The following is a 17906-nucleotide window of genomic DNA, read 5'->3' as shown; positions in this document are numbered from 1 at the left end:
ATTATTTGAATGTCCATCTCTTCTCTGCTAAGAGAGTAAGGTTTTTGTTCCTTGTTTTGCTAAAACGAGGACTTTGGTCTCAGCATAGTCTGAGTTTGGTACATAAAGATGGAAGAGGAAGAACTGTCACGTTGTTGGGAGGGCTTTCATCTTACTGAAGGAGAGAATGAAGTTATTCAAGTTTTTGAAGATAGAATCAAAGACTCAAACATAAGAGGAGAACATTGTTTGTTGGCTCTTCTGGCTTTTGAAAAAAGTTTTAATAAAGAAGCGTTCAAGGCAACCATGTCTAAGGTGTGGAGAGTTCAAGGATAGGTGGTTTTTAAGGATGTTGAGGAGAACAAATTTATTATGCATTTTCAATTACAATATGATAAGAGTAATGCTACACAAGCTCCTCAACCTTCACACACCATATTTTTTTAAAATTTTAAATATTTTAAGATTTTTTTAAATTTTTTCTTTTTTGAGTTTATTCTTTTTAAACTAATTCAATTCTTCTATTCATTATTCATATATTAAATGTTTAATAAGAGAAAAAATTAATAAAAATTAAAAAAAGTGTAGTGTGTGGAGGTTGTGTGAATAGTAAGAAGTTGTGTAGATTTTTTCATATGATAAAGACAAAGTTATGCATGGCAGGCCATGGTTCTTTGATTGTTCTCTTATAATGATACAAGCTTTTGATGATGGATTGGCAGTAAAAGACATTCCTTTTTTCTTATGAACCCTTTTGGGTGCAAATTCATAATCTTCCATTAGTAGCTATATCTCAAAAAGTTGGATTACAAGTTGGTAGGAGGCTAGGTGTTGTACATGAAGTGTATGTAGACATAGGAGGGATGGGATGGGGAAGGTGCCTTGGTGTTAGAGTTGACATAGAATTATCAAAGCCATTAATGAGAGGTACAATGCTCAGCATAGGAGCGAAGAAAACATGTTTTCCTTTTTAAAAATAAAAGGCTTCAGAACTTTTGTTTTTAAGTGTGGGATTGTGAAGCATGTAGAGAAGGAATGTGTTCAGGCTCAAAATTATTCTAAGGAGGTGCATGTATCTGCCCAGCAGTATAGTCCTTGAATGAGAGCGCAACATATGAATTCCTCGTTATTTGGTGTAAGGAAGTATGGGGAAGGAGGGGGCTCAGGCCACCAGCAATCGTCAGGTTCAGGTAGTGCAGACAGTGAAGTTCCAAAGGGGAGGGGTGGTTATCCAGAAGCGGCTTTTGAGGAGCAAAACAAGGAGGCTTATGGAGATAATTTAGGTTTTTCAAATTTAGATTCCCAAAATGGCAGATAATACAGGCAGCTTCATTTTTAAAAGTAGAGATAAGGATAAGGGCTACTCCCTTAAAAATAGGAATGGTTTTAACGGGGCTGTTATTGTTAGTAATGATAAAGATGAAGGAAGAGTTACTGATTTTGTTGGCAGCTTGAATGATCAGGATAAAGGAAATGAGATGAGCACAAGGGGTAGTGAATTGTTTTTTAATTTAATAGATGAGGAGAACCAGATGCTAGTCGATGCTGAGTTAAGTTTAGCTAAACCCCATGTGGAAGTTTCTAAGAAGATTAATGTTGGACCTCTAAAAAAATCTTCCTGGAAAAGGAGAGCAAGGGGAATAGTTAATAATGTTATTGAAGAAGAACTTTGCAGTCAGGATGGAAGAAAAAGAGGAGCTGGACAGGCAAGTTCTCTAGTCCTAAGTCCAAATGGGAAGAGAACAAAATCTATTTTTAATTCTGATTCATGTGGTAGTCAGAATAAGTTGGTGGAGGCTGCTAAGCAGCTCCACCAATAGCAATGAATTATCTAAGTTGGAACTGTCAAGGGTTGGGAAACTTTCGAACAGTACAAGAACTTCACCTTTGGGTGAAAACAAAGAGCTCAGATTCTTTTTTTAATGGAAAAAAAAATGCAAAAGAGATAAGGTGGAGATAGTGAGAAATAAATTGGGGTTTGTTTATAGTTTTATTGTGGATAGCATGGGTCTTAGTGGAGGGTTAGAATTTTTAGGGCATAGCTCTAGCAATTTGAGCTTGAATTCTTATTCTACATTCTACATTCCACATATCCATGAATCTGAATTGTGATGTTAATAATAATCAGATTCAAATAACAGGATTTTATAAGAGTCCTTACACTGAACAAAGAGAGGGGAGTTGGAGATTGTTAAATGATCTAAAACCTACAAATGATAATGCTTGGCTTTGTTTTGGTGATTTTAATGAGATCATTCACCAAAATGAAAAGGAATGGGCTGCATTTAGACCATATCAGCAGATGGAGAGATTTAGAGAAGCTGTCAAGAGATGTGGGCTAAGTGATCTTAGGTATCAAGGAAACAAGTTTACATGGAGCAACAACAAGGAGTATAGTGCTTTCACTAAGGAGAGACTGCATAGATGGTTTGCTAACCTAAATCTGGTTCTGTTGTTTGAATTCTCTAGTGTTCTCACTTTGCCTACTTAATCTTCGGATCACTCTCCCATTTTGATTAAATTGAGCCAGCACCAATTTACCAATGTGCAAGGTAGTAAATTATTTAGATAGAGACATGCAGGAACAAAATGGAAGATTGTGGTAAAACTATAGGGGAAGGTTGGAAAAGAAAATGGCAATTCTGCAACACTTTGCTATCTATCACTTCTGGTTTGTAGATGTGCAAGAAGGCATTGATTCAGTGGAGTAAGAAGAATGACAGTAAGTGTAGAGGTTCAGTTTAGAAAAGTTGAAAGAGATACTAAGGCTGCAAGAGGTTAACAAGGGGGAATATGGTACTGTTATAAAAATGAGATAGAAGGAAGTTGAGTGCCTATTGGAGGAAGAGAACTCAAGGTGGAAGCAAAAGGCTAAGTAGAGATGGTTACAAGAAGGAGACAGAAACACAAAGTACTTTCACATGTGTGCTAACCGTAGAAGGAAAAACAATAAGATCTGTGAGATTGAGAGGGAGGATGGCTCAATGACTACTTCACCTGCAGAGATTTCAACTTTGTTCCAAAGTTTCTACCAAGACCTTTTCTGCTCTTCCAATCCTACTGGCATTTCAGAATGCCTCAATGTTTTAAAGTCCAAGGTAACAGAAGATATGAATGTAAAGCTTACAAAGGATTTCGTGGCAGAAGAGGTTAGAGCAGTTGTTTTTCAGATGAATCTCATGAGTTAACCTGGGCCAGATGGAGTTTTTACCAGACTCATTGGCACATAGTGGGGTAGGAGGTTAGTAGAGTAGATCTTGGTTTTCTAAACAATACAGAAGGAGATTTGAGCCTAATCAATGACACTTATATAGTATTAATTCCAAAGAAGAAGCTTTCAAAAAAGGTATCAAATTATAAACCTATCTCTCTATGTAATGTTATTTACAAAATAATTTCAAAAGTCTTGGCAAATAGACTGAAAAAATATTGCCTGAGATTATATGCCATACTCAGAGTGCATTTATACCAGGAAGATTAATTCTTGACGATGTCATCATGGCTTATGAAACCATGCATTCAATGAATTCAAAGATGAAGGGAAAGACAAGTTACACGGCTTTGAAGCTAGATATGAGTAAGGCTTATGACAGGGTGGAGTGGGAGTTTCTAAAAGCAGTTATGGCCAAGCTTGGGTTCACCCGAGATTGATTGATTTAATTATGAGCTGTCTCAGTTCAGTTTCATATTCTATATTGATAAATGGCTCTCCTTAGATTAAATTTAAAGCTTCTAGAGGTTTGAGGCAGGGTGATCCATTATCACCATACCTCTTCATTCTTTGCGCTGAAGCTTTGAGTGCTATGCTAAATCAAGCTGAGATGACAAAAGCTATCACTGGTTTTCCACTTGCTTGAGGACAAATTTGTATTAACCATTTGTTTTTTTGTAGATGACAGTTTGTATTTTGCAAAGCTAATTCGTTGGAATGGAGCAATATGATTAGCTTGTTGGACATATATGAAAAAGCATCAGGATAAAGACTCAATAAGGAGAAGACTTCTATTCATTTCAGTAGAAACACAAGGAGTGAAGCCAGATAGTTTATTCTGAACATAGCAGGTGTAAGATCTTCTTTCTCTTAGGAAAATATTTGGGACTACCTGCCCTTATAGGTAGATCTCGATTTAAGGCTTTCTCTGGAATTTTGGATAGAGTTAAAAGTAGAGTGAGCTGTTAGAAAAGAAAGTTGTTGTCTAAAGCAGGAAAAGAGATACTATTGAAGGCAGTAATCCAAGCCTTACCTACCTACTGCATGGGGGTTTTTAAATTACCTACATCTCTTATCCTTAAAATTAACCAGATTATGAGTTAGTTTTGGTAGAGCCAACAGGAGAATGAGAGGAAGGCTTATTGGGTGTCATGGGGTCAAATGGGGAAAGCCAAGTCCAATGGAGGTCTGGGATTCAGGGATTTGGAAAGTTTCAATTTGGCTCTACTTGCAAAACAAGGCTGCAGGTTCCTACAGAATCCAGAGTCCTTGGCTACTAAAGTTTTCAAGTTTAAATATTTTCTAACTACTTATTTTCTAGAATAAAAAATTGGTGCTAACGCATCCTTTATATGGAAAAGTCTATTTGCAACAAAAAAGTTAGTGGAAGAGGGCTTATTATGGAGGATTGGGACAGGGAATCAGGTAAGGATATGGCAAGATCGATGAATTCAACAGCCTAACTCTTTTAAGATTCAAACTATGCCTGCAGGTTTGGACTTAAATACAAGAGTGAGTGCTATCATAGATCCAAATACCAAAACTTGGAATGCCAATTTGATTCAAGAGTGGTTCTCAAGTAAGGAAGGGGAATTGATCCTAAAAATGCCACTAAGTTGCTCAAGCTGCACATACAAGCTTGTTTGGAGATGTAGTCAAAATGGTATGTTTTCAGTTCGAAGTGCTTATTATTTGCAAAATGAGTTGAATGACAGAGAAAGAGGGCAATGTTCAAATCCTAATTCAGATAAACAAATTTGGTCTTTTTTATGGAAGTTAAACGTGCCTACTGCAATAAAGATCTTCATATGGAGAGCTTGTTTAGAGTCTCTACCAACAAACTCAAATCTTTTTAAGAGGGGAGTTTTGGATCCACCACTGTGTTCATTGTGTCAGTTAGAGGAAGAATAAAGTATACACGTGATATGAGAATGTCCAGCTGTGAGGGATGTTTGGTGTATGAGATTTAAAAAATTGCAAAAGGCTGGCTTTCCAACAGGTTGGTTTCTGAAGTGGTTTGCAACTATTATTGAATTGTTTGAACAAGAGCAAGTGGAGGAAATTGTAGTTACAACTCAGAAGATATGGCATAGAAGAAATAATTTCTTGTTCAAATGCATTTTTACTCACCCAACAGAAGTGATGGTATTAACAGTTAAGTCAACAAATGAATTTAAAGATGCAAACAAGAAGGAAAGCAGAACTGAAGCAGAGCCGAATGCAAAGGTTGTTAATTGGACTCCTCCTCCTCAGGGGGTTTACAAAGTGAATTGGGATGCATATTTGAGCAAGAGAAGCAGCAAGGCTGGAATTGAGATAATTGTGAGAGATCATGAAGGTTCTGTCATTGCTACAAAGAGGATGAAGGTAAGTTATGCTCCAGACTCTCGTACAGCTGAATCATTGGGGGCTTATCATGCAGTTCAATTTGTATTGGAGATTGGTGTTAGAAAGATAATCATTGAGGGTAATGCTTTAAATGTTGTTAACTACATAAAACAGGTAGATAATTCTTGCCGTTACTCGAGGGCCATTATTTGGGATATTAAAAATGGTTTTGCTCAGTTAGATTATTGGGAAGTGGTTCATATAGAAAGGGGGTCAAACATTGTAGTAGATGCACTAGCAAAAAGTGCATTAAGCATTTCTGAAGATGCTGTTGAGTTAGAGAGTTGTCCCTCTTGTATTGTTTCCCTCATTTGAGGTACTTTGACTAATGAAGCGTTTTTCTTTTTCTTTCAAAAATAAAAAAATAAAATTAGTTTCTAACTTTATTGTATACTAGACTTAGTATTCTATATTTAATTTATTATTCGGGTCACTGGTGATTATATATTATATATTGGAACATTGGTTATTATACATTATTATTATATGTTTTTATACTTTAGTTATTATACATTACTGTTACATGTTATTATATTTTAGTTATTATACATTAGTAACATAGTTGATTAGTATTACATGTTATTATGCATTTTAGTGTTTATACATCAGTATTACATGCTATTATATTTATATATTAGCAATTTATTGTTACATGGTAGTAATATTGTAATATTATGATATTTACATATACTAAACTATTATTAGTTAATTTAGTCTATATATATTATAGTATAAATATATTATTTAATAATAAGGATCTCATGTTAGTATAGTATGGAGTTTAACTAACTATATAAAATATAATTATATAAAATTTTTATGATTAATATATAGAAAAATATATATATATATATTTATAAAATATATATAATATCGGTGTCAGAGTTAGAGGCGGAGTCAGAATCGGAATCAGAGTTGGAGGACAAAGTTAGAGTCGAGTATCGGAGGCAGATCAGAGCGGAGTCGGAGTCGGTTCAACTCCACCTTCGACCTCGACTCTACTTTGGTGCTCTAAAGTTGATGATTGTGTTTATGCAAGCACCATGGAAGTTGAAATTTTTATTTATTTATTTATCTGCATTCTGTCGTTAGGATAATTCATTATTGAAAATTAATGTATATTTTTTTAATAATGAATAAATATTTTAATTACAATTACAATTAAAATAAATTAAAATATCAAAATTAATATTTTAATATAATAGTGATAGATTTGGAGAGTTTGTTATTTAATGTTATTGAAAAGTAACTAATTAAATTTATAAAAGTAAATTTCTTAGTTAAAATTTAACCAAACTTTAGCTACTGCTGGTGCTCTACGAACACAGATAAGTATCACAATGACTTGGGGGGTGACCTATGTGAGCACATTCTTGACATCATTATTTTCCGTCAAATCTCAAGGAGCGTTGGGTTGTCACATATAAAAAATAATATGTTGTAATAAGATTACTAATATGCCATTTTCATAGTTTATATTTCTATTTATGAACTGTATTTTATAGAAATACACTTATTAATATCATTTTTATTTGATAATTAAAGAGATGAGCTTTCTAATATAATCTTTCTTGCAACTAAACAATTAAAGTTATCATGGCTTTAAAGATGGACATGAGCAAACCATATGACAGATTGGAATGAAGCTTTATAGAGGCAGTAATGGAGAGGTTGAGATTTGACAAAAAATGGACAAATCTCATACTAAGTTGTGTTAAAACAGTTTCTCACTCCCTCTTAATTAATGGAACTCCTCAACTAGATTTTTTGCCCTTAAGAGGAATTAGACAGGGTGATCGTAATCTGCAGAATGTGAAAATGTAATTTCTGGACTATCTATGGCAAGAAGACAGTTCACAATAAGTCACCTGTTCTTTGCAGATGATTGCTTTTTATTCTGTCAAGCTTCATAAATACAATGGAGTAGAATGCTTCATTTGATAGGTCTATATGAATCAGTTTCTGGTCGAAGAATGAACAAAGAAAAATCTACTATATTCTTCAGTCAGAACACAAAGGATTCTACAAGAAATGGTACTCTCAGTGTTGCGTGGGTGAGATCTACTACTTCCTATGAGACCTATCTAGGATTACTAGCTTTGGTAGGCAGGTCCAGAATTAAAGCATTCAAGAATGTTTTGGATGAGGTGAGAGGCAAATTTAGTAACTGGAAAATGAAGTTTTTATCAAAAGCAGGCAAGGAAGTGTTGCTTAAATCAATGATACAAGCAATTCCTACCTACTCTATGGGAGTCTTCAAATTGCCTAAATGATTGCTACAAGAACTTAACAAATTGATGAAAGGATACTGGTGGGGTACAGATTAATCGAGAAATGAAGCTTAGTTGGGTTAATTGGCAGCAAATGGGAAAATCAAAAGTTGTAGGGGGATTGGAGTTTAGAGACTATGAAACTTTAATCTTGCTTTGTTAGCCAAGCAAGGTTGGAGGATTCTTAAAAATTCTAATTCTTTAGCAGCAATTGTGTTCAAAAAACAAATACTTTTCCAATACCAGTTTTTTCAATGCCAAGTTGGGAAGCAACCCCTCGTATATTTTGAGAAGTATCCTATCAGCTAGGCCACTGTTACAAGAAGGGACCTCATGGAGAATTGGGAATGGTAAGTCAGTTAGAATATGGCAGGGTAAATGGCTATGACAACCCACTTCATTCAAACCTCAAATTGGTGTTAATATCTTGAGGCTAGAAGTAAAAGTTGAGGCTCTTATTGAAGAAGAAACAATGGTCTGGGATCTTAACCTAATCCAGGCAACATTTTCACAGGAAGAAGCTGATCTTATAAGTCAAATCCCCCTTATAAATTGTAACATAAAAGACACTCTAAGATGGAGATGCACAGCCAATAGAATATTCTCAGTGAGGAGTGTATATTATCTTCAAGGGGAAATTCAAGACAGGCAAAAGGCAGTGCTCTCAAACAACTCAAACTCAAGAAGAATGGACTAGGATTTGGAAGCTATCAATCACCCCAGCAACCAAGAATTTCATGTGGAGAGCTTGCCTCGATATTTTACCAACTAAAGCTAATCTATGCAAGAAGAAAATTTTGGAAGATCCAACATGTCCAATCTGCTTAAGGGAACCAGAAACAATTGAGCATATACTATGGGAATGTCCCTCAGCTGCAGATATCTTGGGTCAATGTTTAAGGAAAATTCAAAAAAACCAAGATACATTACAGCAGTTTCAAGAACCTAGTGGAAGACATGTTCAGGAAGCTTAATCAAGAGGAAATGACAGAATTTTCTATGATCCTATGCAGCATGTGGTGGAGAAGGAATCAATATGTCTTTAAAAACAATATGATTGATCCTAACTCTGTGGTACACAGGAACCAGCAAATGCTACAAGACTTAGCCTCACCAATACACAGGGCTTGCATTTAGCCAACAACATCTACTACAACTGATACCACATGGATGCCACCTCCACTAGGTTTTTGTAAAATCAACTGGGATGTAGCAGTTGATAAACAACATTACAAGATAGAAATTGGCATAATGGTGAGAGATGAATAAGAAATTTCTTTGCTACTATGAGGAAGAACCAAGTATCATCTCCTGAGCTACAACTAGCAGAAGTAATGGCGGCTCTCACAGTTATCAAGTTTGGCATTGATCTGGGAATGAGGAAGGTGACTCAAAAAGAGTAGTAGAGGCAACTCAACAACAACTGGAAGATGACAGTTATTTTGGTTTGACCATATCTGAAATCAAAGCTAGGTTCACTTGTTTTGATGCTTGTAAAATTAAGCATACATATCGAGCCACAAATTTACTAGCTCATACACTAGGCAAGAATGCTTTGTCGATACTAAACTGTATAGTGGATATGGAGGACCCTCCTCTATGTATTCACTCTGTTTTGTTCAACAATTAATCTATGAAATGGTGGTTATTCAAAAAAAAAAAAAAAAAAAGATATCAGGAATCCATTTCAATAAAGGGGCGTGTAGAGAAAAATGAAAGAGAGTATATGGGTGAAAAGAAAAGAGATAAATTTGGCAAGTTTGGGTATGAGATGAGACATAAAATTCTCATCTAATCTCATTTTATCTCATTCTATCTTATTTCCAAACATAATTCAAATACAAAATTTTTAAACTAATCATTATAACTTTTTCAAACTAATCTTTACAATTTTTTTAAATTTTCAAATAAAAAATAAAAACAATTCTAACTTTTTTAAGTTCCAAACAAAAATAATATTATAAAACTATATTTTTATAATATTTTAAATTTATAATATTTTTTATTCAATTTTATTTCTCTCATTTTTCATAAACCAAAAAATACTCCAACTCATTTCGCTCTCCAAACCTGCTCTTGATATACTTTACCAAAATATAGGAGATATTATAGATTATAACCATTCCCTCTTGTTTCTTCTAATCTCAGGAATTGTTAAAAAGTTAAATTTATAATAGAAATAGAGTGACAGATAGATATAGAAAGTAGGCACTATATTATTTATTGTTATTTAAAATACTTATATAGATAATAATAAATATTATAACAAGTCTTTAAATAAAAAATTAAAAGAGAATGTTTTTAACAAAGGTAATGTCTATTTCTTTACGAGAAATGTCAGAAATAGTTGTGGAGCTCTTTTTAAAAAATTAATTTTTTCTCATATAAATTTTATATTTAATTTTTTTCAAAATAATCATGTAATATTTACACTTCAAAATTGTAAATATAATTTCCCTTTCTTTTTACCTATTATTATTTCTCTCAATTACATTTCAAAATGCAAACTAAATTCCTATATAAAGAAAGAATAGAATATTATAAAAGAATTATCTTTTTGTTTCCTTCAACAACATTTTATTCCATCACACAGCAACCCGACAAGCACCGACTGAAACGACTGCAGCCATTACACGCGCACGCGCGGCGTTGCAGTTGACCACGTGGCCAGATCCTAGACGTCAATTTTCTCAAAGTGACCTCATCGGACGGTTCGTCCTCATCGTCGAGTCTCGACTGGACGAGCAAGAGGCAAAACCTTTATAGGCACCGAACGGCCGCGTCATTAATGGCTGAGATTAGTTAAGGAACCAATGCGGCATAAAGTTTAGATAACATGTAAAATACTACGTACGAGGACAACCTCAGATTCTGAGTCCCAGACTCCCAACGGTATGAGTGCTCGGAAAGTTAAAACTTAGAAGGCAGAGGTGCTTTTGCCTTTTTCTTCTTAATTATAAGTGATTATTTTTTTTTTCAACTTCTATTTATATATTTGTTTGGGTTCCTTCGTTTGCTTTGAAAATGGTGGTCGGTTCAGTGTTTATCTTCTTTTGGGATTAAACAAAGCTGGCTTGACTTATCACGCTTGGAAAGTTGCAGTTCCAGCTCTGTTTTCTAGTGCCTGGACATTGAATCTTACTTTCTTTTTTGGTTTTTAAGTTCCTGATTGAAGCAATCGCATCTCTCTTTTGTCACTCTCTCTCTCTCTCTCGTGTATGGCTCAACAGTATTGAAGTTTGAGGGAGGTTCGTGTTTCAGTGTTCTTAACTGAGAGCTTTTTCAGTGGCAATGTCGGAAGTGAGAGGATCGAACTCTTGGCCGGAAGAGCTGGCGAGTCTGGTAGACGACAACGGTATACGATACGCCGGGGAACCGATCGGAATCTTTCCACCGTGGTTTGAGACGACAAGCTCGGAGTTCGTATCAGGCGATTCGCGGACCAAGGAATCGGAGGAAACGGAGAGCCTGAAGGATCAGGTCAAGGGATTCGCGGTGGCTTGGGGAGAAATACTCCTGGAATTTGGCAGAGGCTGTAGAGACATCGCACAGCAGAGCCTTCTGACCGATGATTCGTACATCGTACGGAAGCTTCGGAAGCCGTACGCTAAGGTTTCGGGCAGATTGAAGTTCTTGAATGAGTTTTTACCGGAGGATCGCCATCCGGCTCACGCGTGGTCCGTGATATTCTTCGTTTTCATTCTTGCAGTTGCAGGTGAATAGATTCTAACCATATTCTATGTTTTTCTTTTCGTTATGTTTTCTCCCCTTCGGTTTAATTGGGAATTTATAGGAAGGAAACATATTGTTTTTTTACTTGCCATGCAATCTGCAATTCGTTCCTATAATAATAATTAATAAACTTTGTTCGAGTTCAGACTTTTTTTTTTTTTTTTTATAAGTAAAAATCTTGTATATATTAAAAGGAGAAACTAAATACACTGAAAGTATACAAGAAAATACCTTATCCAAAATGACTCAAAAAGTCCCTAGTGACCCAAAAAATCCATAAAAGAACCAACCCAAAGTACATCAGACCTGACCCCAATCCCTTGTTTTCTATAGAACTAAAACTCTACCTGAACACCAACCCCTACACCTTGATTTCCCGTCTTCACAATGCCCTTCCTTTAGACTTCCTCTAGTTAAACTACCACCCTTAGCGTTGTAGTTGATTGTCAAAAAAAGATATTGTAACTCCCTGCTTTTCTTGAAGCTTGATTTGGTTTCAAGTGTGCAGCTTGTCTCGATCGCAGTAATTAATTTTTTTAAATTGGTCTTTACATCCTCTATGTGAAATTTCCACGAACTGCTGAATTTCGTTAACTTTAGGCAGAACCCAATCCACTATTGGAGGAAGAGAGACTAAGAGAGCCACAACACCCTCAGACATAGTATCAAACTGCACTCTCGACTCTAAACATTCTTTTGCACAAGGCACCAATACCAAACCCATTGGTTCTCCAGTAACTTCATTGGTTCTCTCCAATGATATCGGGGTCCCCATTGGAGATTCTGGGGTAACAGAAAGTCCCTTCACCTCTGGGGTGATAGCGAATCCTATATCTCTTTCAAACCTTGGCAATACACCATTTTCTTACAACTCTGACGAGGGAGCCATAGTTTCGAGTTAAGACTTTGGAACTACCTAATTTGGCATGAAAATGGTGGATGAATATCTACTTGAAAAGCTTGAGTAGAAGAAGATGCTAGTTATAATCTGCCTGTAATTTGCTTATTTCATTTTGTTTCTGGTAGCCGGATTGGTGAAAATCACTTTCCTTGTTTGCCAAGTTGAGTTCCAACGCCGAGTCTCCATATGGTTCATGATTTGTGATCTTGGTCCTATGTATTAAATAAGCAAGTTGTATTTTGTGTGATAAAAATAACCAGATTAAGTGAAAAAAATTAGTAGTTCCTGTAAAACTTGATAAATTTCACTTTTTTTTGTCACGTCATTGACCAGACTCCTTGCTTTTTGTCGAGATGGTTTAGTACTTCGTTCATTAGTGGTGGACACCATTGCTTTCATGGACATCAGCTTGACACCCTTTGGGGTTGGTTGCAGTAACTCCATAGCAACTCCATGGAACTCCGCAACTGTGAGAAAAATCACTGTTGAGATTGTGACTAACTATTATTATTTTTTGGTCAGACACCTCCAATAGCATCATGGGAACAGCCATCAATATTCTCTCTTTTATTTTTCCCTTTGTGGTATATGATGGAAGAAAATTTATTGAAATCTTTAATACCATGATGTGCAGCCATGAATGTAAATACCAAAAATGACAGCTTAGTTCCACTGGTAAAGAAAGTGCGTATACATCCTCCAAGTGCAAGCCATATACTACTTCCAGATGGTAGACGCATGGCTTATCATGAGCAAGGTGTTCCAGCTGATAGGGCAAGATTTTCCCTTATCGCTCCACATTCTTTTCTTTCCTCAAGGCTTGCAGGTAAAAACCAATAAATCTTCAACACTTTCAAGTGGTATCCACTTGACTCTAATGCATGATGGTCTTGGTGGAAATTAATAAGACTGGATGCTTATTTTCTAAATAATTTCTGAATAAAAGGTATACCGGGAGTTAAAATGTCATTGCTTGAAGAGTATGGTGTTCGCTTGGTCACATATGATCTTCCTGGTTTTGGGGAGAGCGATCCTCATCTCAGCCGTAATCTTAATTCATCAGCATTTGATATGTTGTACCTTTCTAATGCGGTTGGTATCAGTGACAAGTTCTGGCTGCTGGGCTACTCAAGTGGAGCAATGCATGCTTGGGCTGCGCTCAGATACATTCCTAACAGAATTGCGGGTATACCAATGTTTTTATTTATTTTCTAAATTATTCTATTGTTTGAATATATTTGAATCTTATGTTATATTGAGTCTTACAATTTAAGTTTAACCACCTTACCCTTCATATGGCGATAGCCTGATGGTTCTGCTAATTTGTTTCCCCTGAGCTGTTTGTTCCTGTTTGACTTAGAATGCAAGTAAGAAAGTTCCATAAAAGAATTTGAAGCAACTTGTTTTGCATAAAGGTAGATGAGGTCGGCGCAATATGATTAATGAGATTAAGCCCCGTGCTTTCAATTAATTATAAAGGAAATTTTTGAAATGTTTGAACAGTTGTCGTAGCCGTTTTCAAAACATTTATTCTGAAAATGTATGTTCCAGATTTAGTCCTCAGGGACCATGGCTAGTGTTATATTCTTAACTCTTATGGTGAGAGTTGTAGGTTTATGGCTACTTATAAAAAAAAAAAAAGTTGTAGGTTAATGGCATGCCGAATTTGAGTATTTGTTGGCTGTGACTATTATGATATGTTTGGTTATGAAAGATTTTAGAGTTTTGAGAATTTTTTTAGATGTATTGTTTATTGGATTTTGGGAAAGGAGAGAGAGTTTGAATATTTTCTTTGTTTTTTTTTTTAAATAAGTTTCGTATTGGAGTTTGCAAAAATAGATGTGAACTTGAAAAGTTGTTTGAATATAATTTTTAAGAGTTTTTTTTGCTTGTAAAACAGTAAAAGTTTTATTGATTTTTATGTTTGGATAATGACTATATAAAAGTTGAAATAGAAAGTTTTTAAAATTGTATGCTTAGAACTGAAGTTATCAGAAAAGTTGGAGAAATGTGGAAAAGCTTACAAAAACATTTTGGTTGCCGAACAACACTTATATTATGTGGCTATGCCAATAAACTTTTAGTTTCGATTTTTTCAATGCATTTGAGTGATGGTTTTATGGATTTTATGCATGGTAGTGTAACGTATGAATGGTTCAATCAATTGATATGTTTCCACAAATAATTGGAGCTCAATATCATGTAGCAAAAAAAATAAATAAATAACTGGAGCTCAATATCTTAGATCATGTCGGTTGCCTCCTCTCATCTTCAGCCCTTGTCCCTTCTTTTTCTTCTTTTCGTAATGGAAGCACAATGAATAGGTAAAAATCAAACATGATTTAATTTATGGTGTGTCTACTCTTAAACGCAGGCGCAGCCATGTTGGCCCCAATGATTAATCCATATGAGCGGGGCATGACTAAAGAAGAGATGAAAAAAATGTGGGAAACCTGGGTGCCAAGAAGAAAGTTATTGCACTTCTTAGCTCGTAGATTCCCAAAGTTCCTCCCCTATTTCTATTGGCGAAGCTTCCTATCTGGAAAGCATGATCGGATTGATAATCAGTTGTATCTGTCACTGGGAGAGAGGGTGAGTCATGTCATTGCCATCTTTGATTAAAATCTCTAAACTGCACAATTTTCTTTTTGTTCCGTGATTTTTGAATGCTCTTTGAATTTTTTACGAAGCAGTTTCCTACAAAACTGTTTTTTTGGGGTGAAACGTACAATTTAGTTGCATTCTAATTGAAAATGCTAGCGCAATGACTTATTTGAAGAAATCTTGACATATTCAGGACAAAATCCTGATTGAAAAGTCAATATTTGAAGAGTTTTGGCATAGGGATGTGGAGGAGTCAATCCGCCCGTGGAATCCAAAACCATTTGTAGAGGAAGCCGAGCTTCAGGTTTCAGTTTGGGGTTTCAGCCCAGCAGATCTTCAGGTGCAGAGGAAGTGTCAGAGAAGAGGCATTCTTTCTTGGCTAAGGTCATTGTGGAGTCAAGCGGAATGTGAGTTGACAGGATTCCTTGGCCCGATACACATATGGCAGGTTTACCTCTTGCTTCTTTGTTGTTGCTTCTTTGTTGTGCATAACAATAGACTGATGCTTCTACAGTTCCTGTTTACAAAAGTTGTCTAAAGTGATTTTCTGGAAATTCCCTAAAAGGATATCAGACCTACATTCCTCTCCCCAAGTGTTTTTACTGATTGCCACGTTCCACTATCCATGAGTTAAAGTGAATAGTAGCAGCCAGCAGGATAAGATATCCTCGGTAATTTAATTGGATTAAAAGAAGTCTTGCTTAGAAGTTTCAAAATAATTATGCAGCTTACTTTTAAAATTCTGTTGACATCATTTCTGTATGAATGCCGCCGAATAGGGAATGGATGATCGGGTAATCCCACCATCAGTGGTCGACTACATAGTCCGGGTTCTACCGGCGGCCATTGTGCATAAGCTCCCAAACGAAGGCCATCTATCCTATTTCTTTTTCTGTGACGAATGCCATAGACAGATATTTTCCACACTTTTTGGAGTCCCTCAAGGTCCCCTCGACTTGAAAGTCGAAATGGAACAGACACCATCAGAAGGGGATGATATAGCTGTTGCTGAATCCACAACAGAATGATATGATTGCTGATGATAAAATATGACAAAGATGTCAGTTTTTACAGGAAATTCGGGTGTAAATACCAAGAGTTGCTCCTATTCTCTTGGAGCATGAAAGATGAGCGCTTAACTTCTGTCCTTTTCATAATCGCTGACGATTAGCACTTCCAATGAGAGCTTGAAAAGCAAGGAGGCAGCAACATTATGCACAAGAGTTATGTAAAGACTCTCTCCCCTGCGGCTAAAAGGTTCCATATTTAGATATCGGGTTAAAGATAATCGTTTGGCTATTACACACAGCAAGATAGACATTATGTTGATTTGATTTTTACATTATGATTTACTATTTTCAAGCTTGCTCATTACAAAATAATAACATAACTCCCTGAGTTTATCCAGTTACAACGATCAAATGCATATATATATATATATATATATATATATATATATATTCATTATTACATATGTCCAAAAATAGTTTGGTTCCATACAAAGTCCACACTTAGCTCCTGAATGTCCCGAAAGAAGGCTGTTTGCCTCCACAAAATAATTGTGTTTTGCAGGAACTGTGAGAAGAATATAGTGAGATGAAAGTGGAGTTGCTATGTTACACTTTCGTCTCGCTCTCATCTCATATCAACATATTAATTTTTCATTTTTTAATAAAAAAGTACAGTTGATGGGCAATGCCAAATTAACATTAGTAATAAGAATGAGATATGAGTAAAGCATATATAGCACAACTCTTGTTCAAAGTGATCACAAGTCACAATCACAACCATCAATTCTCATAATAATTGATCTATATGCAGTCATTTTTGTGTATTTTTTGTACACTCTATTAATGTAATTGACTGTCATTTTTTTAAAATATAGAATAACTGTTTTGGCCAATTACATCAGTGAAGTGTATAAAAAATACATAAAAATGACTGTATATAATGGACAACTTCTGCACGCATTTGAAGCATAGTACATGGAGGGAACCAGAGAATCCTAGGAGAAAAGTAGTCCTAAAATCTGGTGGACATTTTTTGTGTTCATAAAAAATGGTCGAGCCGGGCATGGACTGCATAATCATTTCCCTCGATATCATCATCTCAATCTTCATAAAACCCACTACAACTTTTGTATGACCGTCTTTGCATGTAAGAGCTGCAGCCATCAAAATGCAGAGGTGCAACTCTTGGTTTTTCCAAGCATCAAGTCTTTTGCTTCATTAATCTTAGATCCACCAGCATCTGGGTGGTTTGCAACCATCACCCCCTTATGTGCTTCCTTAACCTACTCCACTGGCATACTTTCCTTCTAATAACAAATATAAAAGAGGGAGAAATAATTTAGCTACAGAGAGATTTTACAAAAGTAAATCTATAAATTGACGTGGCTTGATATAATACATCATATTGTCAAGTTATTTCTATTGTAAAACAGATATAACGAATCATATGAAACTATGTCAGTTTGTATATTTACTTTTTGTGAGATCTCTTTGTAATTGTATCACTTCTTTAAAAGAGGTATACGAGAAAAGTGCAATTTATAAAACGAAAAGACCTCAAGTTGAGGCATGCGAGAAAAGTACAATTGGTAAGAAGGAAAAAACCATGAGTCGAGTTTTGATACAGAAATTATAAATGCACAGATATTCGTGTATACGAACAGATAAATGAACAATGAAATTACTGTTTATATAACTTTATATGCTATGACCTAGAAATTTGTGAAAATCAGTAGTGACTTCACAATAAAGTGACTCGTAGGATAGTGTAAAAAATATGACCCCATCAGGACAAAAGGCAAGCACCATCA

General features: G+C 35.4%; 2 protein-coding genes across 5 annotated transcripts; both read left to right on the top strand.

Annotated features, from left to right (window-relative positions):
* The first annotated feature begins 5332 nt into the window (after window positions 1-5332).
* Window positions 5333-5893, top strand: LOC121265866. Its single transcript, XM_041169537.1, has one exon. The coding sequence runs from the start codon at window positions 5333-5335 to the stop codon at window positions 5891-5893; it is 561 nt and encodes a 186-aa protein (XP_041025471.1).
* Window positions 5894-10587: 4694 nt separating this feature from the next.
* LOC121264885 lies at window positions 10588-16492 on the top strand. Of its 4 annotated transcripts, none has more exons than XM_041168226.1 (7): window positions 10588-10740; window positions 11135-11563; window positions 13116-13307; window positions 13428-13667; window positions 14856-15073; window positions 15279-15533; window positions 15865-16492. In XM_041168226.1, exons 2-7 carry the CDS (start codon window positions 11140-11142, stop codon window positions 16111-16113), a joined length of 1578 nt encoding a protein of 525 aa, XP_041024160.1. In that variant the 5' UTR covers window positions 10588-10740; window positions 11135-11139; the 3' UTR covers window positions 16114-16492. The 4 variants fall into 4 exon arrangements, with proteins under 4 accessions (XP_041024160.1, XP_041024157.1, XP_041024156.1 ...); XM_041168223.1 differs by having other exon boundaries at window positions 10613-10778; XM_041168222.1 differs by having other exon boundaries at window positions 10620-10778; window positions 11079-11563.
* Window positions 16493-17906: the final 1414 nt, after the last annotated feature.

The sequence above is a fragment of the Juglans microcarpa x Juglans regia genome, chromosome 5D, assembly GCF_004785595.1.
Source record: "Juglans microcarpa x Juglans regia isolate MS1-56 chromosome 5D, Jm3101_v1.0, whole genome shotgun sequence".
NCBI lineage: Eukaryota > Viridiplantae > Streptophyta > Magnoliopsida > Fagales > Juglandaceae > Juglans > Juglans microcarpa x Juglans regia.
Note: the sequence above shows the minus strand (reverse complement) of the source record. Positions and strands in the feature narration are given on the sequence as shown.